This window comes from Artemia sp. Qi Xiang Cuo, chromosome 5 (genome assembly GCF_049724085.1).
Source record: "Artemia sp. Qi Xiang Cuo chromosome 5, ASM4972408v1, whole genome shotgun sequence".
NCBI classification, from domain to species: Eukaryota; Metazoa; Arthropoda; class Branchiopoda; order Anostraca; family Artemiidae; genus Artemia; species Artemia sp. Qi Xiang Cuo.
Window position 1 is genome coordinate 18,737,033 of NC_142798.1, and position 23,306 is coordinate 18,760,338.

Genomic DNA, 23,306 nt, shown 5'->3' on the forward strand with positions numbered 1-23,306 from the left:
GCTTGATTTTCATATTCACTTGAAGCATTACTCGCTTTAAGATCTATTTATTCATTTATATTATTACTTGTTGTATGTTTTTTGCTCTGATTGTTTATTCAATTTCTGTTGGTTTTGGGTTTCATTTATTCTTTAATAGTAATTTCTGGTCGTTTTGAGTTTCAATTTTAACAGGTATTTCTATCTCCTGAGCTTAAGTTTAAAATGGCCTTTACTTTTCTTTGAAAAACTTATTTTTCGGAAAGTTTTTTTTTTAATTAATTAATTAAAACATGGCAAAAAACACTGTGTATAAGCTTCTTAGTGTATTTTACATGTATTACGTCAGCTATGATAGGCCTTCAGTGTTCGTTTATTGGGATTAATATAAAAAAAGTTTTTCTTACAGAAGTAAAGAGCTAAGTTGAAACTTAAAACGAGAAAAAAAAACATTATTGCTGATGTATTTGCTGATAAACATTTTTGCTGATTAAGCATGATGTATTTGCAAAGCTAGTTCAAATAAACTGACTCGTGATATTTTCCATTATCAATAGAATTCTGAAAGCTAGAGTTTTACTGAAAACACAAAATTGACCCAAACAAGCCAAGATTTTCTCTTGGGAGAAAATTCTACGGCTAGCCTACACAAAACAAAACTAATTTATAAGTCTCTCAATAGCTTTTCAGCAACCATAATATCAATTATTTTAGGATATAATTATGATTCTATTAAACACGCAATTAAAACTCAGTTTTCAGGATTGCAATGGTTTTTAGAATTCTTTCACCCGATTGCTCTGAAGTTGTTGCACTCTATTAAAATATGTTACAGAATTATTTGCCAAACTTGAGCATCCCTATTTAATATGAGAAAAAATAGTCATTGTATTATAATTTTTTCAATGCCTACATTTATTATTCCTTGCGTTGCCCCAATGGCTCTGCTTAAATTTTCAGCTATCTCCCTTCAATGACTTTTGCAAAATATATTCATCTACTTCAACTAAAAGCGCTGACAGCACTCACAACACAATGGGAAATAGCGTCAATTTCTTGACTGCATTTACTCAGGGGTCGCAAAACCTTAAGTTTTACTCGTGCCCTTTTTTTGTAAATTGCTATTACAGTCCTAATGTTAGGAATATACGAGGGAACATACGGACAAATTATACGAAAATGCTCCTAGTCCATCTGATTTCGATTCATGGAAAAGAAATCCCTTCAGGAGTAATTTTAATGAACCACTCGTTCTAGGTTGTCAATAAATGCAAAGTACTGTTCTCCAGTTTGTTTCTATTTGTTTTTTTGTTTAATGCTTAAGGGGTCTCGTAGGATTGATTGCCAATGAATAGCCCTGTCTGTCCTTGCAAGCTTTATTGCCTCTCATGGTGAGTGAAATAGGTATGCTATTACTTTTCAATAAGTAGTTCTCTGTTTCTATCTATTCATGTGTTTAAATACTTTGAATGAAAATACAAAAAAAAAAAAAACTACGGAACCATCATAACAACTATTTTCACTCAGAAGCAGTGGTGAAAACGTCACCCGGTTTTGCTCACTCTACCCGTCAATGTCGCTCATTTTAATTGAGAATTATTTTAGTAATGCAGAGTCTATATGAAAATGTTTCCACAATTTGCCGTAGATTTAAGTAAGCCACTTGCTAGATTCTTATTTAAGTTTACTAGAGTGTCTTAAAACGAGTTTAAACTTATTACTAGTTACGTAAAATAAAATTTTAAGTACTGTCTTTTGCTTCAGGCAAAGCCTCAAGAAGAAGAAGATGACTATTATTATGAGTATGAGGATTCTGAGGAAGTGGAGGAAGAGGCCGTCAGTTCCACCACGACAGTTACAACCCAAAGACCAACAACAACAACACAAACAACTACCACAACTACAACAACTACTCGCAGACCTACAACGACAACTACCCCTATACCGACAACAGTTGTAACAAGACAGCCTATTACTGGGAAAAGGAAGAAGGCAAAGAAGATCAGGAAAGAAGAAGAGGAAGATATTCCGGTTTCAAAGCGTTTTCCTACAACCTTTCGATGTGCAGGTATGCTAAGTACAATTTTTTCTTAAAAATAGGCTTTCTGATCGAAAAACACCATAATTTACGGAGAGATTTTTGAGACAAGTAACTTTTTTTTAATTGTGGGATACATTCGACTGGTACTCCTTACTTCTAAGACTAAGCTTACACGACCTCTTGTCCTATGCTGATGATAATCTGAATTAAGCTTAAAAAATCTCTAAAATATTCAGGAGATAATCTATTAAGCACTTGGTAAGTAAACACTCCCGCCTGATGGTCCCTGATCTGATAAACATTTAAAATTCTAAAACTCATAAAACATTCACGTATGTGCTCATACTGAATAAACTCACCTAGTAATCGAACCGCCTTATTCTAAAGAATCTGTAATATTTTAACATCTGAAGAACAATTAGATGCATAAATACAGCGACCATAAACAAGGATGAACACCTGTATGATATAGGCTACATTTCTTAAAACAGTTAAAGGTAACACGTGTTTAAAATGCTGCGTCACTCCAAGGCCTCGTGCAAGTTTAGAAGAAATCATACTTATGCGTTTCTTCCAACTAAAATTATTATCAACCTAAAATCCCAAATATTTATTTTCAAAAACCTTTTAAAGCGAAAAATTTTCAAATACTATAGAAGCACTATTTACAATCTTTCCTATCCTACTAAAAATCATATAATTTATCTTACAAGTATTAACAGTAAGGTAACTCAAGGAGGTAAACACCAAAAGGTTTTCCAGCGTTCGGTTTGCTTTATCCACTAGTTTTTCCAGCGACCGTGAAAAAATCGTCAATGCAGTATCATCTGCAAATGCTGTAATAGTTGCTTCAGGCATGTATAACATCATAGTATCGACTTATGCGAGAAAAAGTAACGGACCCAGGACTGAACCCTGGGGAACTCCACATTTTACAGGATAGACTCCACTAACGATGTCACCTAACTTTACCTTAGTTAATCTTAAATACAAAAATTATCTAAACCAATCCAAGCAAACATCTTTTATCCCCAGACTAGGCAGGTGACACAGCGACAACTCAAAATCCACAGTGTCGAAGGCTTTTTTGAAGTCGACAAAGATCTGTTAAAGGAACAAGACCTTTTTCTAGAGCTCCATTGACTACATCCAGAAGATGGTGAACAGCATGGCTAGTAGAATGTTTACTCAGGAATCCGAAATGGCTGTCACAAAATACTCCTAGTTTATCCAAATACTCATAAAGTCTTCTTTGAATTATCTTTTCATAGATTTTAGAACAAATAGGCAATAACGAGATCTGTCGCCAATTCGATAGTTTTTGTTTGTTGCCTTCTTTATACAATGGTATTATCCTTTGCCTGTTTAGGTTCACTAGGGAATTCACCGGTCTGGAATGACAGACTTATCAAATGAAGTAGACAAGGTAATATATAAACTAGGATAGCATTTACAACCCTAAGATTAAGCCCATCAATTCCGGCCGAGTTGGACTTCAGTCCTCTAACTGTGCTCTCGATCTCCTTGGCTGTGTACTTCCCGAACAAAAACTGCGCTCTTCACCTCGATCATCAATAAAGGACTTTTCCAGATGTCTTCCAGACATCTGGAATTTTTAGGACTTTTTCCTTAATACTTTTGCCAATGTTCGTGAAATATTTTCGAAATTCATCTGCCATTTCCCGTTTATTAGTGATTTCACTTCCATTTACCAACAGACTCTTTACTCCATCGTTATCATTAGTCTTCCCTTTTAAAACCTCGTTTATTAGTCGCCAGGTCTTTTTTTTTATCAACAGTTTTACCATCAAAAGCAGAAGCATAATATGTTTTTTTATCACTGCGACGCGTATGGTTAACTTTGTTTCTCACTCGCTTAAATTCTTCAAAAAACTCACATTTTCCGTTCTCTGTAAATGTTCTTCAAAAACTGAATTCGAATTTCCATTATTTCAAGCAATTCTGTGGTCACCCATGGCTTTCTTGGCTCATTTTTCTTTTTCCTCGTTTTCTTCAGAGGACAAGACGCCTCATTTACCGATAAGAGAATATTCATAAGCTTGTCGAACGCTGTGGTTGCATTTTGCCCTTTGCTAACTTCATCCCATGCTACAGTAGTAACTTGCTCTTTCAGCTTTCTCAAGTTATCATCTCTTATATCTCTATAAAATCTCTCACTTAGGTTTTTAGCCAAAGTTTTAATACTATTTATCATACAAACAATCGGGAGGTGGTCAGATGCAGGTTGAAGGAGAACATCAGAGAATGCTTGTCTCAGTAGATTCGAAGAAACAAATATGTTAGTAATTAGTGTTGTCGACTGAGCAGTGATACGGGAAGGAATCAGATTTACTGGGTACAAATCATAATATAATGCAAGATTTAAAAATTCTAAATTAAAACCACTCAAACTCAATAAATCAAAGTTAAAATCACCCAAAATAACGCACTCCGATCGACTAGATTGGACACTACTTAAAAATTGATCAAACTCCTAAAAAAATTCCTCCGGATGAGCACTAAGGGGTCTATATACCAGGCAAACAATTAACTTTTTACCTTTTTCTATTCCAATCTCAATAGACAAATTTGTATCTTACCTTTATTCCATAAGTAAAGGTCTTCCCTTTCCTTAAAATTCAATCCCTCTCTCACCAAAAATGCAAGTCCCCGGCGCCCCATTGACTGCCGTGTTTTTCATGTCAGTTAGTAACCTGGAAAAGAGTAGGAAGAGAGAAGACTTTCATACTCAAGAATGATTCATAAATACCAAAAACATCAATCACAGTATCAATATTACTTAAATACTGAACTATATCTGCAAAAGCCGACGTTATGTGGTAATTCCATTGAGCAGCACACAAACTATTCATCTATTTTTCAATTTGACCAAACTCTTCAAAACAAACGTAGAGGCTAGGACAGAGTGGCTTTGGGCAGTCATCAACTCGATCTTGAAAATGGAGAACTATCTGATGTAATAAAACATCAGCAACTGACTGCGAATTTTTTTCAAGCAGCTCTAACCGAGGTATTGGGAGTAGGCTAACCATAATAAAAAAGTAAAATAAAAGCCACGATCTTATTTTCTGCATAAGGGATAAAACCCATACAAAGGAAATAGGATAATTGAATAATAATAATAATAAGAATAAATAAACATATAAAAAGACTCAAAACTAAGATACACAAAACAAAAACAAGACACTCAATCACGATCGATTATGTCATTCAGAGACGAAGGTCTACGAGCAGAAGTTGCATTTTCCAGACGGACATAAATCCGACCTTGGTTTGACCACACGAATTTATTGCCTTATTTTCCCTTACAGCATTCAACAATTCTTTTTTTTTCTTTGTTAGGTTCTCAGCCACAAAAATATTCATGTTCACAAGTTTTTCTTTGCAAGCAAAAACTTTCTCAGCGGTTCGGCGGTCTTTGAACTTCACTAAAACTGGAGCAATTTTATCAGAGCGGCTATCATCAGAGTTCAGCTAAAACCTATGCCCAAATACAACATAGTTATCAGCAAGACCTAAAAACGCCATCTTATTGCGTATAATATTCATTGTTGCATCTTTTACTTCAACACCATTGCTTGACACCATTGAACAGTAGCGTGGCCTGTCTCGACTCTTAGTCAGCATCATCAAGCTTGGCTTCAACTCTAGCACTCGATTTTCAAGTAATTCTAGTTGATTCTGACAGATTTTCAGGTCTTTTTCAATCCTGTCAAATCTTGGAGTATATTCCAATATTATCGCATCGTGAACTACGCCAATTATCTTTTCAATTTCAGCAGCGGATGGCGCGGTCGAGGGGTGACTTTTAAGTGCCCCGTTAACTTTCTGCGAAATAACCTTTTTCATATTTTCTTTTGTTACTGCTACATCTTTCAGAGTTCGCTCAGTAAGCACCGAAGTATCTGAACTTGCAGCCGAATTCTTATAAACAAGCGGGCTTAGAGCAAGTTCCTCAGAAGCACCTTTAACTCTCTTTCCAACTTTGTCCATAGCTTCGGTTTTGTTTCATTAAATTTTTTTTAAATTTTGCTTAAAAAACCAAGTTTGGTTGTTTTAAAAACCAAAACCATTTTCACTTCATGCGATCCGTAGCAAAATACTTGGTACTTGAATCGACCAGATTTATCTGCAACAGAATGGAGAATTATGACTGGCCATAAAGGATGTCCCGTAAATCTTACCAGGGCAAGGTCATCATCCTGAAACAAGGGCATCACGACCTCGAAGAAAAGGCAGGAAAAAGATTTATCTTTACGTGGGCAGGCCCCAAAAGCGCATCAAGGATTTTTGTTCGGGGGGGGGGGGGGGGGTTACTAATTTCTAGGGGGGTACATAAAAACCTCAAAAAACGCATACAAAATTTGTTTATATCCGTTTTTGTCACGTTTTTACGAGTCAAACAAACATTTCGGGGGGGGGGGGTTCAAACCGGGCAACCCCCCCCCAGGATACTGCCTTGGCAGGCCCACGGCTGCAGTGGCTGTCAACTCCATGGAAATCTGGCCTGGTGATCCGTGAAACCTACTAAGCTTCACCACCGTTTTTTGACATCCCAGTTCACGCAAAGCAAATATCCAATCAGCAATTATCCAATCTCAAATTCACCAAAAGCTTCAAGAAAAATGAATAAAATATTAAGCGGCAGAAGTGTAGAGATGGTAAGTTATGTGATGTTTCTTAGTTAGAATTTATTTGATGGGTCAGTTGTCTAGTTTTTGGCAAAAGCTACTTGCAAATTAGATTCATTTGCAGAAGAAACAACGAAAAATTAATAGACCTGATTATATAACAGTTAATAAAATAGAGAGTGTTCGGTCTGTGAATGCTCAAAAGTGGTACTCCCAAATAGTGATATTTTTCTATTAGTACCTTTCATTTTAAAATGATGTGCTTAGTAACCTTCAATTTTCTCCTTTAGGTTGGTAATTAACTTTGAATTATCTATTAGAGCTTTGTATCTCACATTGACTTTGATTATCTCTTATATTGTACATAAAAAAAGACTAAATTATAGGTAGATCATATTTCTGAAATAGTTTTTAATAACCATATCATCTGAGAACATTTTTAATAACCATCTTTTTTTTTTATTTAAAGAGGAAGGATTGAAACTAACGAGTCGAACTCGTGTGTCTTAGAAAAGCAATTTGAAGAAAAAATTCTACAGATAAAATAAGTACATCCTCTAACCTGCTCTACACCGAGTTTCTATATCTCAGAAAGCTTTTTTCATTTCAGGTCCTAAATATAAGCCAAAAATGAAGCTTGAATTTTGATTATTTATCAACTATTTAATTTTTTAGATTTGCTTGTTAAAATCATTGACATTATAAAATATCTTCCAGAAAGAAAGTAAAACCCAAAAAACTCTTACGCAAATTAATTTGGATTGGTAATGTCAGGCTTAATAATATGAAAAGTTAAAACCACAATGTTTTTGACGATATTTTGATAATTTTTAAGTTCCACAAGCCCAAATTTCTTTGAACCTGCCTCCAAACTTCCCAATTACTCACTTTTGAATCAAAGCAACTGGAAAACACTCATTATTACTTCTGTCTTTTTTTTCTATAACCTATTTTCCTACCATGAAAAAAAAACAGGAAGCAAACCAGCTATAAAAAAAAATAATACAAATATGATATTGATTTGAAAAGTACATGATTAAATATAATATAAAATTTTGTTTTTTACCATTAGAAGTCCGAAGAGCAAATTGAAAGTGTCATTTAAAATAACAACAATTGTTGCTAATGATCAAACTTCTAGGGGGTCCTTTAGATATACCTGAGCGGAAAAGAGGGATGTCCTGTAATTAATGTACAATAATCAACCCTATGGTTTCAGTTCCACGTTTTATTTGAAATGTTCTTACTCGTACTGAATAGTTTTTTTTTATTATATAACGGGAATTTTCTTTTAAAAAAAAGAGTCCAGATGATGTCAGGACTGGAGTGATGTTGAAATACTATTAATACAGTGAAATCTAAAGAAAATCCCAATCATATCTCAATCATTTTAACGTCACAATCAGTAATGATGAAAATTAAAATAGCATGAAACTCTAAGCTACAAGTATTAGTTTATGTTTACAACATTTTTTTTATGGGGAATTTTGTTTATTTTTTCAAAAGCCGTTTTCCATAACAGTTTTTTTTTAGAAGTATGATCTATACCGTGCTTGATAAACACAACCAAGGACGTATCCAGGTTTTTTGTTCAGAGGGGGATGGGAAAAAAAAGCTTTTGAAAGGCACATTGAAGATTTGCTTATGTGCATTTTGTTACACTCTTACGGGTTAAACAAAAAATTTCATGGGGGGGGGGGTCAAATTTTCTAGTCCTCCTTCTGGATACCGCCTTGAACACAACGCTGGTATCGTTTACATGAAGTTTATGATTTTTTCAAGTATGCATTGTTTTATTTATGGTTTCCTTCTAAGTGCAAAAAATTCAGGTTTCTGTTGGCATTTTTTGTCCATTTGATGCTTCAGCCTCACTACGACAGATGTGCCAATTATAGGAGGAAGGGGGTTAGAGGGACAGTTCCTTCTTATGGTATTAATGCTTACTTTTGGAATTATTTTCATTAAAAAAAATCGAAAAAAGACATACCCAACCTAGATTTTGGAAATACTTTTGTTTCTAACGAAAATTTCCTTATCTCCTACATTTTTATGTGTTCTCTTCCCGCCGCACTATAGTCATAATACTCAGTTTCATTGAGTCATTGAGTCTTAGAAACTAGTAATCCCTTAAACAAGCTTGGAACTAGTGTTAATACAGGCTTTTCAAATGAATTTCTCAATATTTAAATTGTTTGGTCTCTGAACTCTACGAAAAAATTAAGAATAAAAAAATATATAAAAGGCAAAACCAAACAGAATAATTTTTAGATAGAGAACAAAATGAAAAATCGCCATATACGGCAAAATAAATAAAATACGGCAAAGACATTTGCTATGACGACGTAAAAGCTCTAAAAAAGAAATAAAAAAACTGTTCTATAGAAGTAAACTCCGGAATCAAAAAAGTGATCAAAAAAGGTAAACGGTATTTAAAGTGCTCTTTGTTTCAGTTGGGGAGCTTCAAAGGGATGTTTTTCTTTATATATATATATATATATATATATATATATATATATATATATATATATATATATATATATATATATATATATATATATATATATATATATATATATATATATATATATATATATATATATATATATATATATATATTTATATAGTACCGAGATTATATATATATATATATATATAGTACCGGGAGTCCTTAGCGGAAGTATTTCCGATATTTCGCTGTTTTTTGTTGTCGTAGTAGGGCTATTTATTGGTTGAAAATCATCTTTGCTAGTTTTAGTCTTTTTCCTGATAATTTTCTTCTCTATTTATTTTGTACTTCATGCGCTGTGGTCCGAGAACGTAGCAAAAATGTGACGCTGAAACAACTTGAGAACACAAATGACTCATAGACGCTCACTTTTTTTTTAATGACAGGTGTGTTTATGCTGTGACTTGGGCAATAAGGCTTTAATTGAATGTTTAATGTATGCTTATTAAATGTTGCTTCCTGTTTCTGACTCAAGGCCATCAAGAATTTGCATTTAATAATAGATTTTGTTTAATAAGCTTTTCTTAGTTTAATTTCTTCATGCTTTGGCAATTTATTTTGAAGGACAAAAGTACAAAAGTGAGTCGAGCTGGAAAAAATGAACATATTGGTATTAAAACCCCCAGTTCTTATATTAATAGGCCTTTACAACTAATAAACGTTCTAGCTGTGTGTGTCAGAGATCGGCCACCTGTTTTGGCTGTAGGTCAAAATCAACAAAAGTGTAAATACTCAGGCTATATCTGGGTCAGTGATATTCCCATTTAGCAATTGTTTTTAGTGAACAACAAGACGTATTTTATTCAGAATTCAATCAATATCAGCAGGGGCGAATCTCCAGTATTTTTATTGGGGGGGAGGGGGCAAGAGGGGTCCATATCTGAATTGTCAAAGGGCATGAGATGTATAATATTTTTTCTCCGCATTATTGGGGGGGGGGGTGTCGACTGCCCCCCTTGCCACCCCCAAACGACGCCCCTGAATATCAGGTCAATTTCAAACAGAAACTCAAAGCTATAATCCAAAGCTGAATTCTACCTACGATAAGAAAACATATACAATGGACTGCAATAAACGTCCCATCCAATATTAAAGGCTCATCAGCTCCTCTGATGTGAAACTTCTAATGCCAATTGAGACAAGTCTAGTCGTTCAAATTTTTGGCAGTTGCTTGTTTTTGCTTAAAATAAATTTAATTTTTAAAGATAGCTTTTGGAATCTATAAATTGAACTGAATGTGATCAAAACACCCAAATCAGTCAAACAGTTGGTAATAGAGAACTGTAAGTATGGACCGACTTGGTTCCTAGTTATAGTATAAGCCCTGAAAGCTTCAACTTATTGCTAATATACCCTTTTAACAGCCTGCAAGCATCTAGCGTGTTTTGATTTATTTCAGCATCTACCGCAACATTCCCCAAAATTTTTAACCTTAATGCCCTTTGCCATTCCAGAGATATTGCAGATACACCCTTCTGACAACCTGGATAATTATAGCGTCTTTTCATGCAGTAAAACAGTCCCACCGACTGGAAACACATAATAGCCTACCTTGAGATTTAGTGTTGCTTCCCCTTCAATTTTCCCTGAAACTTTCAATTTAAAAACCTGTTATGTTCCAACAATATTGTAAACATATCATTTTAGTAGCAGTAGCAAGTAGTAATGACCCAATACTCAGGGACGAGATCCAGGACGAGATCGTACAAAAGAAATCAGAACACGATATAAACTGACCAAAATGATATACAATACAGAGCTTAGAGCCTGAGGGACAAGACCATGTCAGTAGATACTGATTATACTTAAGAATTATGCAAATGAATCTGTGTTTATGTAGGTCAATGATCCAAATTATGGTGTTCGCCCAGTATAGCATAGCATTCAAATGGTCTGAAGGGTCTTAACCAAGGATATGAATATCATGGTAAAAGCAAATGATAATAATAAGAATAAATTATTTTTTTATTTGGATTGAATGAAACAGGTAAAGGGTTGAAATTTTAATCGCTTACCAACTAAAGGTAAGTCTGGGGGAATGGTGACTCCCACGCCACATCATATATATGTCAGAATATCATTAGAATATACACATCATTCCAAGTCGACTGATTCGATTGACCTAGCTTCACTTCTTGGCTATAGTCGCTAAAATACACAAGTAGCAAGTGAGGAGTGCGGATAATTTAAAATATAGTCTGGTATAGGAGTATGCATACATTTGAAACTAATAAAGTCGTTGGCGCCGAGAAAAGATTTTAATATAGACATCCAGAACAATCCTTAGAAATCCAGTACAATCCTTAAAATCGAGTAGTGAGGTGGTTATGGATTTGAACCACCAAGGACCCCAACCATCAAGGACCCCAACCATTTAGAACCCTAACCATCAAGGACCTCAACCACCAGGGATCAAAACAACAAGAAACCCCAACCTCCAAGGGCCAAAATACCCCATCCCCTACCCCAAATTTTGGCTCCTCCTCCCATTTTTTGATTTTTTTTTACTTTTGTTTTTTTTAACATAGAAATTTTTAAATTTTTTTTACATGTCTTAAAATGACATGAAATATACTTCAAACCAAAAAAATTCACATTTAATATTTTAGAAATACAAAATGAGAATGATATAGATATGTTAGCCGGGTTTTATTATTAGAAAAATAATGTTTGTAGTAACACTTTTCTTTTTTTACTTATATTTTTTTGGGACAAAACATTTTTCAACTTTTTTTTTTGTTTTTATTTTATTTTTCCTATTAGAAAAATAATATTCATATTAACACTTTTCTTTTATTTGATGTATTTCTTAGCATCAAAGGGATTTTACAACATTTCACAGATTCACGAAACTTTTCAATTGTTTCAGGATCTATACTTTTGCAGTTTGCATGTAACTAAAATCTTATCATGTAACTAAAACCATTATTAATTAATACAGATATTTTTGTTTAACATCAAAAAGATTTTACAACATTTCACAGGATCAAGATACTATTCAAATGGTATAGAATCTATGCTTTTGCAGTTTACATGTAACTAAAATCTTCCATTATCAATTAATATAGGCATTTTTTTTATTACCAAAGGATTTTGCTACATTTAACAGAGTCAAAAAACTGTTCTATTGTTTCAGAATCTATGATTTTGCAGTTTGTATCTAACTAAAATCTTCCATTATCAATTAATACAGATACTTCTGGCAACCAAAGGATTTTACAACATTTCACAGAATCAAGAAACTATTCAAATGTTTCAGAATCTATGCTTTTGCAGTTTGTATGTAACTAAAACATTCGATTATCAATTAATAAAGGCATTTCTTAGCATCAAAAGGAATTTCACAACATTTCACAGAATTAAGAAACCATTCAGAATCTATGCTTTTGCAGTATGCATGTAAATAAAATGTTCCATAATCAATTAATGCAGAAATTTTTAGCATCAAAAGGATTTTACAATATTTCACGGAATCAAGAAGCTATTTAAATGTTTCAGAATCTATGCTTTTGCAGTGTGCATGTAACTAAAATCTTCCATTATCAACAAAAACAAATATTCTTTAGCGTCAAAAGGATTTTACAACATTTCAAAGAATTAAGAAACTTTTCAAACGTTTCAGAATCTTTGCTTTTGCAGTTTGCATGTAACTAAAATCTTCCATTGTCAATTAATACAGGTATTTTTTAGTGTCAAAATGATTTTACAACATTTAAGAGCATCAAGAAACTATTTAAATGTTTCAGAATCTTTGCTTTTGCAGTTTACAGGTAGCTAAAATTTTCCATTGTCAATTAATACAGGTATTTTTTAGCGTCAAAATGATTTTACAACGTTTAACAGAATCAAGAAACTATTCAAATGTTTCAGAATCTATGGTTTTACAATGTGTATGTAACCAAAATTTGAAAAGTTTCTTGATTCTGTGAAATGTTTCTAAAATGCTTTTGATGCTAAACAGTACCTGTATCAATTGATAAAGAAAGATTTTAGTTACATGCAAACTGCAAAAGCATAGATTTTGAAACCATTAAATAGTTTCTTGATTCTGTGAAATGTTGTAAAATCCTTTTCATACTAAAAATTTCTGTTATTATTGATAATGGAAGATTTTAGTACATACAAACTGAAAATGCATAGATTCTGAAACATTTGAACAGTTTCTTGATTCTGTTAAATGTTGCATGTTAAATGCTCTTTTGATGCTACAAAATACCTATATTAATTCACAATGGAACATTTTAGTTACATGGAAACTGCAAAAGCATAGATTGCGAAACATCTGAATAGTGTCTTGATTCTGTTAAATATTGTAAAATCCTTTTGATGCTAAATAATACGTGTATAAGTTGATAATAGAAGGTTTTATTTACATGCAAACTGCAAAAGCATAGATTCTGAAATATTTTAATAGTTTCTTGATTCTGTGAAAATCCTTTTGATGCTAAAAGATATCTGTATTAATTGATAATGGAAGATTTTAGTTACATGGAAACTGCAAAGGCATAGATTCTGAAACATTTGAATAGTTTCTTGGTTCTGTGAAATGTTGTAAAATCCTTTTGATGTTAAGAAATAAATGTATTAATAAAAGAAAAAGTGTTACAATGAAAATTATTTTCTAATAGTAAAAATAAAATAAAAAGAAAATAAAAAAAAGAAGTAAAAAAATTTTCTAAGTCCAAAAAACATTCTAAGTAAAAAAAAGAAAAGTGTTAATACAAACATTAGTTTTCTAATAGTAAAAATCAGGACTAACATATGCATATAATTCTCATTTTTGTATTTTGAAATTATTAAATAGAATTTCTTTTTGTTTAAAAAAAATTTCATGTCATTTTAAGACATGTAAAAAAAGTTTAAAAATTCCTATGTTAAAAAAATATAAAAAACAAAGATAAAAGTTAAAAAAATAGGGGGAGGGGCGAAAAATTTGGGGTGGATAGGGTATAAGGACCCTTGGAGGTTGAGGTCCTTGGTTGTTGGGATCCTTGGTGGTTTGGGTTCTTGATGGTAGGGGTTCTTGGTGGTCCAAATCCATAAACACCTCACTACTTGATTTCTACGATTTGTACCGGATTTCTAAGAATTGTTCTTAATTTCTATAGCAAAATTCTTTTCTCGGCGCCTACGACTTTATTAGTTTCAATTTTATGTATACTTCAATACCAAACAATATTTTATATTATTCGCACTCCTCACTTGCTACTTGTGTATTGTAGTGACCGCAGCCAAGAAGTGAAGCTAGACCAATCAAATCAATCGACTTGTGAATGATGAATATATTCTAATCATATTCTGATATTTGTATAATGTGGCGTGAGAGTCACCATTCCCTCAGACTTACCTTTAATTTATAAGCGATCAATAATTCAACCCTTTACCTATTCCATTCAATCCAAATGAAGAAATAATTTATTCTTCCTGTTATCATTATAGAGGGGGAAGTAAAACTACTTGAACCCCCATTGGTGGAGATGGGGTATAGGGGCCTTTGGAGGTTGGGCTCCTTTTTTGTTGGGATCCTTAGTGTTTGTGGTTCTTGATGGTTAGGGTCCTTGATGGTTGGGGTCCTTTGTGGTTAAAATCCATAACCACCTCACCACTTAATTTCTAAGGATTGTACTGGATTTCTAATGATTTTTCTGGATGTCTATATTAAAATTCTTTTCTCGGCACCTACGACTTTATTAGTTTCAACTTCATGCATAATCCAATGCTAAACAATATTTTTTATTAGCCACATTCCTCACTTGCTACTTGTGGATTATAGCGAACATAGCCAAGGAGTTAAGTTAGGCAATCAAATCAACCGACTTGTGAATGATGTATAAAATATAATCATATTCTGACATTTGTATAATGTGGCGTGAGAGTCACCATTCCCTCCGAATTACCTTTAGTTGATAAGCGATTAAGATTTCAACCCTTTACCTGTGTCATTCAATTCAAATAAAAAAAATTCTTAAAATTATCATTTGGTTTTATCATTATATTCATATCCTAAGTTAAGACCCTTCAGACCATTTGAATGTTATGCTATACTGAACGAACATCATAATTTGGGTCATTGACCTCTATAAAGACAGATATCAAAAATGTATCTCATTTGCATAATTCTTAAGTATAATCAGTATCTATTGACATGGTCTAGTCCTTCAGGCTGTAAGCTGTGTATTGTATATCATTTTGGTCTGTTGATATCGTGTTCTGATTGCTTTATATGAACTCGTCCCAGAGTATTGGAGTCATTACTACTATAACAGCAGTAATACTAGCAGTAGTAGCTTTCAGAGATTCAAATTAAAACCTCTACCTGTTCCTGAGATATTTCTGATACGTCCTTTGACACCTGCATAAACATAGCACCTTTTGACTTAGTTTTATATCCCCATAAACGTCCCCGGAATGTTTCAACATAATACCCTATTCCATATTTGAGGAATACTACCCCGCATTTACCTTAAGGATTTCTTACATTAAAGTTAAAAATTTGGTTAAAAATTCATCTTTTGGGGCTTAATCTTAATTTATTTTTAGTATACAAAAAAACTAGAACTTAGTTTAGTTTTAACACTAAAACTAAGCAACACTATATGCAACACTGAGCAAATATGAATTATTCCGCTTATAGAGGGGCTACGCCATCTTCAACCTTCTCTTTTCTTTACATTAAAGTTTATTCTGCTTTTTAATACTTCTTATTTAAATTCACCAGCCTTTGTGTTTCAGCAGTCGCTCTTAAAAAATTGGAAAAATACCAAAATTTAGCTTTAAAGGCAAGGATTTGAGGAGGGGGAAGCCCCCTGATATATAGAATAATTTCTGAGGGGAAGTTTATCCCTAGAGGCATAGTTATTGAACCTTTGAGCTATTTGGAACAAAATGGCTATCTCAAAGTTTTGATTGGATGTCTTTGGGGGAGGGCAGCTAAATGTGGCGTAGGGAGGGTGCTGGTTCTCCTCCAATTACTTTTCACTCTTAAAAATGACACCAGAAATTTTAATTTCATTTTGAACGAGGCCCCTCCGAAGTCTCTATGGACTTTAGTTCTATGCTATTACCCCTGGGGAAAAACACAAACAAATACGTTATATATAGAGCCCACTTCGCTGTTTATTTAGACAGTGCTTCCGCCGCCTATGATTAAAATACACTGCAAATCACTTAAGAACTTTGCATTAGGCAAACCATCTGATATGAAATACAATAGCTAATCAACAAATTTGTATTCAGTTTCCTCCAAGAAAGTTTGAAGCGCCTCGTACATTATTATGATAATTGTGCTATTATTACGTTCACGATCTTCACTACCTTTTTACTACATCCTTAGGGTCTTGCGTAGATGTAGAAGCTTTTGCATATAAATTTTCTTCATTTATATAAAATGAAGTGATATAAGTTAATGCCCAAATTCATGTTCCATTAATTTTACAAATCCAACAGCTAATCCTCTCATATTTGAGATATTAGTATCCATTTAATATTTTTCTCCAAATGTTTGTTTAATTTTATTCTGTAATTTATCTTTGTGTATTATTCTTCTTTTAAACTGAACAACCTAAAATTATGCAAGTTATGCATGTTGCCCATTGTTTACATATAGGTTTTGTAATTTGGCAAGAGGGGCGTGTTTGAACCTGGGCCTTAAAAATGGCTTAGGTTATTTAAATGAAACCTTTGGGGAATGCTGAGAGGGATGTCAAACTAAACCAAATACACTATATGCATGCAGGTTGTCAGAAGGGCATATCAGCAATATCTCAGCAACGGTTTAGGATATTGAGCAGAACATTTCTTGACTACTACGAATACAACTACTGTTGCTAGTATTACTACTACTACTATTACTATTGCTACTGCTAAAGTTGAACCATATCAAATGAGCTTAAGTACATTCCTGTATTATTATTCCTGTATTCCTGTATTATTATATCCTGTATTATTTGCTGATGACAGCAACTTCTTCATCACTGGCACCAATCTACCATTGGCAGTAACCTCTGCCCAAGTCCTTCTGAACAGAGTCCAGGCGTGGTGCCTTACGAATAACATGACCATTAATAGCAAAAAAAGTCAAATAGTGTTATTCAGAACCCCCTACAACAAAGACGTTATTCAACCTGCTCTTGGTCTCAGGTACTCCTCCGACACCATCCCACAAGTGGAGGTTGCCAAGTTTCTTGGTGTATTTATTGACTCATGCTTGTCATTCTCTAATCATATTTCTTACATAACAGCAATAATTTTGAGACAAGTAGCTATGATTAACCGTGTGAATTATTTTCTTCCTCCTGACATCCTAGTTACCCTCTATTATTCCTTTATTTTTCCTTACCTTTCTTATTGCGGATCAGTTTGGGGAAATACTAAACGGTCCTTCATTAAAAAACTCAAATTTGCCCAAAACCGCGCCATTAAAGCAGTTTTTCGGCTTCCCCGTCTATATCCAACTCGTGATTTGTATTCAGATTTTGGCATAGCTCCACTTGATCAAATCATACAAAAACTAAATTTATCGCTTGCTTACTCTGCTTTCCACAGTAATCTTCCACCTCAACTCCTAACCTATTATAATATTAATAATTCGGAAGCCCATTGTCTCCGTTCATCCAATAGAGCCTTTAAAATTCCTAAATGCGTTTCTAGTGCTGCCCAGCAATCTCCCATTTACAAATCTATTATTCAATAGAACAAAATTCCCTCCAGTGTTGAACTAGCCACAAGTTTCTGCAAGTTGTATAAAAATGTAACAAAACTTGATGGTATAATTTAATATTTCCATTTTTAACAAATTTGCTCTAATTAGCCATGTTTTATTCTTGTTTTTTTTTTTTTCTATTTAAGTGTCTCTTAAATTTTTTTTTCTCTTGGTCCTTAACAAGTTATCTTCTAGGATCTTTATTGTTATTAATGTTTGTGTTATGTTTTTATTCGAATAAATTGAATTGAATTGAATTGAATTGAATTGAATCTGTTACATTTCAAAACAGATAGTTCAGCAGATGGTTCAGATGGCTCAGCAAGTAACTTGCTGAGCGTTTTAATCATAGGCAGCGCAAGCCCTGCCTAAATAAAGAAGGAAGTTGGCTCTATATATGCACTATTCAACTTTTTTATTTTTGGGCTGATTGTATCAAACCAATGATCGTAAAAAATTTGGAAGGGGCTCATTCGAGTAGTAATTGAAAGTTCTGTCTAAGTGAGTCAAAAGTGATTGGAGAGACACCGCATAAACTCCTTTCAGCTGCTCTCCCCACAAACACATCCAATCAAAACTTTGCGATAGCCAATTTATAGCAAATGGTTGAAAGGTCCAATAAATATGCCTCCAGGGATGACATGCCTCCCTCCAAAGAAATTACTCCGTACATCAGGGGTCTACCCCCTCCTCAATCCCTTGCTCTTTAAGCTAAATTCTGGCTTTTGTCCAATTCTTAAAGAACAACTCCTCAAATACAACGTCTGTTGAATTCAAATAAGAAGTATTTCAAAGCAGTATAAAAGTTTAGCGTAAAGAGCAGGGGGTCGAGGATCTTGCAGCCCGTTATATGCAGAACAATTTCTATTTCGTTTAAGTTATGATGTTGCTCTTTACTTTCATTGGAGAAAACTTGTTTTTTTTTATTTAACATGTAGAGGACAAGAGAAGTCTGAAGCCTCAAAAGGTGTAGGATAAATACGGAGAGGAATAGGGGTTTAATTTTCCTTCAAAGGTTCCTTCGCTTGAAGGAATATATTTGAACTAAGCTTTCAAAATGGATGCTAAGAGGTAGCAGCTGCCTGTTATTATGGAATTACTTTGGGCGTAAAGTTCAAATAATCATCTCCAATGTTCATCTCAGCTCAGAATCATCTCATTTAAATGTTCATCTCCAAGAAAAAAGATTTGTCTCAAGACCTCTCACCTCTTGACATATTGGAACACTGTTTGCATTTTAAGACGACGCCAGAAAAAGTTCTTATGGGCACTCTTTTTTTCAGGAGTGATTGCATTGAAAAAAGACTACTGCTACTAAGCTACTACTAACAGCTTACTGCATCAGCAAACCACCTGAACCTAACACAGCAGTGTACGCTCCTTTTCTATCTCATTATATTTTAAAGCTCAATTTTTATCCTTTCAAATTTGCTTCAAATTTCCTTCAAACTATTCCGACGCCGTTCGGGGAAGATCTGTTTTTTTTAACCCCCTATGAATAACCAAAAGCACAATCTTTGGCAATCTGTCATTCTAAGTCTATAAGACGTGACCTAGTGGTCTTAACTTTTCTTTCGTTATAGCCCTAGAAAGTCGGGAAAAAGTCATTTTTTTTTACACTTTTGCTTACTGTTTGATGTACGGTCAGTCAATCGATTACTTAAAAGCTATCCTTAGCGAATTGTTTTGGTCATCCTTCAGTCTTTCGAAGAACCAACACTTCAGAGCCATGCATGGCCACTGTCATGACTGTGGCGTCTGGTTTTCTGTCCTTAATTCGTAAATTTGTCTTCCTGCTCTTCTAAGGTAATTTCAACGGTGAGAAAAAACCTGCGCCACAGGTATCGAATCCCTTTCTGGAGAATAAAGCGTGAAGGTTTTTTCCAATAAATAACTTCCCCTAAAAGAGTCTATTCTTTACACCTCTTTACGCTACCATTTACTCTTTATTCTCTACTCTACTTAACCATCTACTCTTTAAGCTATAGAACGGATTTTACTCAACTGCATGCTCACTATATTGCATTTTTGTAATCACTAGTGCTTTTCATTTATTGTTTCCTAAAACAATTTAACTGAGAATTTCCCCATTTCTTATCTTTCTGTAAACCCTATATCTCGAATAACATAGACTGTGCCTAAAATATTATTGTAATACCTACCACAACACTTTCATATTTCTCACCAATAACAATGCTGCCTTACCTCTAAGGATGGTGACAATGAACACTCGTTTGGAAAATTTGTATTGTTTTCTTTAATTCCTTGTTTAAACTTAAGCGTTGAGAGTAGGAGGTTTTGGAGTTGGCGGCTCCAGTGGCGGATCCAGAGGGGGGCGCCCCCCTAACGTAGTCTAAAGTAGTGTAATTTACTTAATTAACTCAAATTTGCGTTAATTAAACTTGCTCCTAACGCAAGTTTATCGGTTCAACCTATTTCGCACCCCCCTAAAATTTTTTTTTAAGGATCAACCTAATTTGCTCCCCCCTAAGAAATCCTGGATCCGCCCCTGGGTAGCTCCCTTTAAAGACTAGGGTTATTACTAATAAGCAATTACTAATGCTACTCTGCTTATATAATTTTATTATAACAAAAAAAAAAAAAAAAAAAAAAAAATAGAATTTTAAGTAATTTGCATTTGCAGCTTGTGTTCGTGATTTTTTTTTGTTAGAGAGCTTTAACAGTCAGCTTTGGTTTCCATTGATATTCGCGAGTTAACTTTTTTTTTTACACGGCTTGATACAAAGATTACCATTCTTGAGTTTGGACATAGATTATACGGCCTGGACAACAGAGAAACAGAGGGGTTACTTTTATAAATCTTGTAAATAAAAAATGACTGGCTTCCAATTTTTCACAGAGAAACTAATCAAGTTGAATTTAGCTTCTTCGTCCTTTTACTGGCTTATAGTTCCACACAGAAGATCCAATTAGGTTTAAAAAAGGCGGGACTATTTGACCTCTCTTTCTGACATTCCCTTAAGGAACAATGTGATCGGTGAAAAAAACCTTCAGAGACATAAATTGATAAAATTATATCACAATTTTTGCCGCAGATCTGTAGGAGCCTCTTTTTCTCTTTGTTCATAAGATAAATTTATTTTCAGGCCGTCGAGCAGGATATTACGCTGATGTCGAAACTGACTGTAGAACATACCATGTTTGCAATCCAACCATCGACGAAAGCGGAAGAAAAGTTGTTGACAGATATACGTAAGCCCATAAGTTACGATTTTATATCACTTGTATCTTTTTGAGAAATGGGGGGGGGGGGAATAAATTCACCTTAAAAACTAAAACCCAAAAAGGCAAATTTACAAAAACACAGGATTTCGTGGTGGTTGGACTACTAGTCCTTCCTCCATGCATATGTGCCATCCATAGTAGAAAAGCATATAATAATAAAACTATAAATTTACAGTAATTTAATATAATTTAGTATAGTAATATTAATATAGTAATATATTAATAAAGTAATATAATAAGTAAATATAGTGAAACTATTTTTGGTGTTAAGTCTCGTCGTCATTTATAATTAGTTCATATTATAGATATTTGACTGCTAAATTAAAGGTTGGGGCCTTACTTTTTTTTCTTGGGTATATAATTATGGGTGTTTTCAGTCATCCCCGATGCTTGACCTAAAATTTGTTATCGATAACTTTATTCTTAGAGATGGAAAGGGGGAGGGATTCTCCTCCCCAGATGATTTTCTTTATGCTTTACAACTCTGTTAACAGCTTCGGCGGCTAGAGGTGAATATCTTCAAAACGAAGGTATAGTTTGAAATGAAAGTTTTACTATACCCTTGGGGTAATGTTCAAACTTTTATACTAAGAAATGATTATGATTTGTCTCATCACAGAACACAAACTTCATCTAAGCTTTATTCTTTGCACACGTTCCCTCTAACACTATTAACAAACAAAAATTTGGGATTACCCAACACGCTCTATTTTCTTTTGTTTTGCAAAAAAATAAAATAAAAAAATGTACAATTAATTTTGAATGTGACAGTCAACTAGAGGTTTATATAACAAAATGAAAATAAAGATGATAAGAGAAATGCACTTTTTGTTACTTTCTAAACTTGAAGGAAATATAAAAATATATAAATAAAATAAATTGAAAATACACTATAAATAGATTAACGATACCATTATGACTAAACAATAATTACGAAGAATTTAAGCAGCCGGATAAGGCAAAGACGTTGGCCCGGCCGTAGGCAGACATCACTGGCAGGTTGAAGTTGATAACATTAGTTAACTGGCATAATGTAAATAGTCCCAAACTGAGCGATTATTTTGATTACTTTCCTGTTTAAACAAGAGCGTAAATAAAGAAGAAACTTGCTCTGTCAGAAATAGCAAACAAGGGCTATAGTAATACCAATATATATAATATATATATATATATATATATATATATATATATATATATATATATATATATATATATATATATATATATATATATATATATATATATATATATATATATATATATATATATATATATATATATATATATATATATATATATATATATATAATCTAAAGGACGCTATATAAAAAGCGCACTGGGAAAAGTTTAGGTTTATTTTATAAAATAAACCAAAAATCTAGCCAATATAATTAGAAAACACTACGCTAGGGGAAAAAAAATTAATTTTTGCTAACGCGTAACAATTAAATACATAACTCTTTCTATATCACCTGAATCATTAAATACTTTCCAAAAACAAATAATAAGAAAAAATAAACTAATACCCTTCCAGAGCAATAACCACCATCAAATACAACTCCCAGCCTTCCCCAGCCCATCCAACCACCCATCCCCAAGCCCTTCCACCCACTCCGCCCCCGAGCCCATCCACCCACTTCCCCCTGCCCCCCAAAAAGTTAAACAAAAAATAAAAACAATAAACCACTAATTCCCTCCAAAATACTCATTTAATCTACTTTTAAATTGAGGAAGATGTTCAGCCGCCCTAACGCTCAAAATATAAAAAGATAGCAACCCTCATTGCCAAACTTTCCGTTGGACGTAATCCGGAGAATAATACTTTTTGACTTCCAATTTCTATAAGAATTAAAATACTGAAGCGTTAATCCAGAGGTCTCGTAACGAATAAAAGGTATGTAAATGTACAACGCTATCAAAGGTTTTTATGACATAAAGCGCGCATAATTGCACGACTTGCCCTTTGACACTGGCTTCTCTTAGTAGAACTGAAAGGGTTCGGTACACATTTCGGTAACCAATACGTTTTTTCGTAGCCAAGGTGATTATCGAATCGTACTTAACTAACATGTGATAATAGGCATATTCAAATGCCTTGGTATGTCTGAGGACAAACATTTTGGATATTTACAGTAATCTCTGATTCATTTCTCATTATTTGCCTATCTTCTGCTTTTTCTT

The 23,306-nt window shown here is 33.6% G+C and overlaps 1 protein-coding gene across 1 annotated transcript in view; it reads left to right on the forward strand.

Annotated features, from left to right (window-relative positions):
- Positions 1-23,306, forward strand: part of LOC148951907 (uncharacterized) — a 41,940-nt gene that overhangs the window by 17,913 nt on the left and 721 nt on the right. The window contains exons 2-3 of the mRNA XM_089088757.1: positions 1,744-2,047; positions 20,987-21,092. Of these exons, the coding sequence (XP_088944883.1) occupies positions 1,744-2,047; positions 20,987-21,092 (410 nt within the window). The remainder of the gene's footprint in view (positions 1-1,743; positions 2,048-20,986; positions 21,093-23,306) is intronic.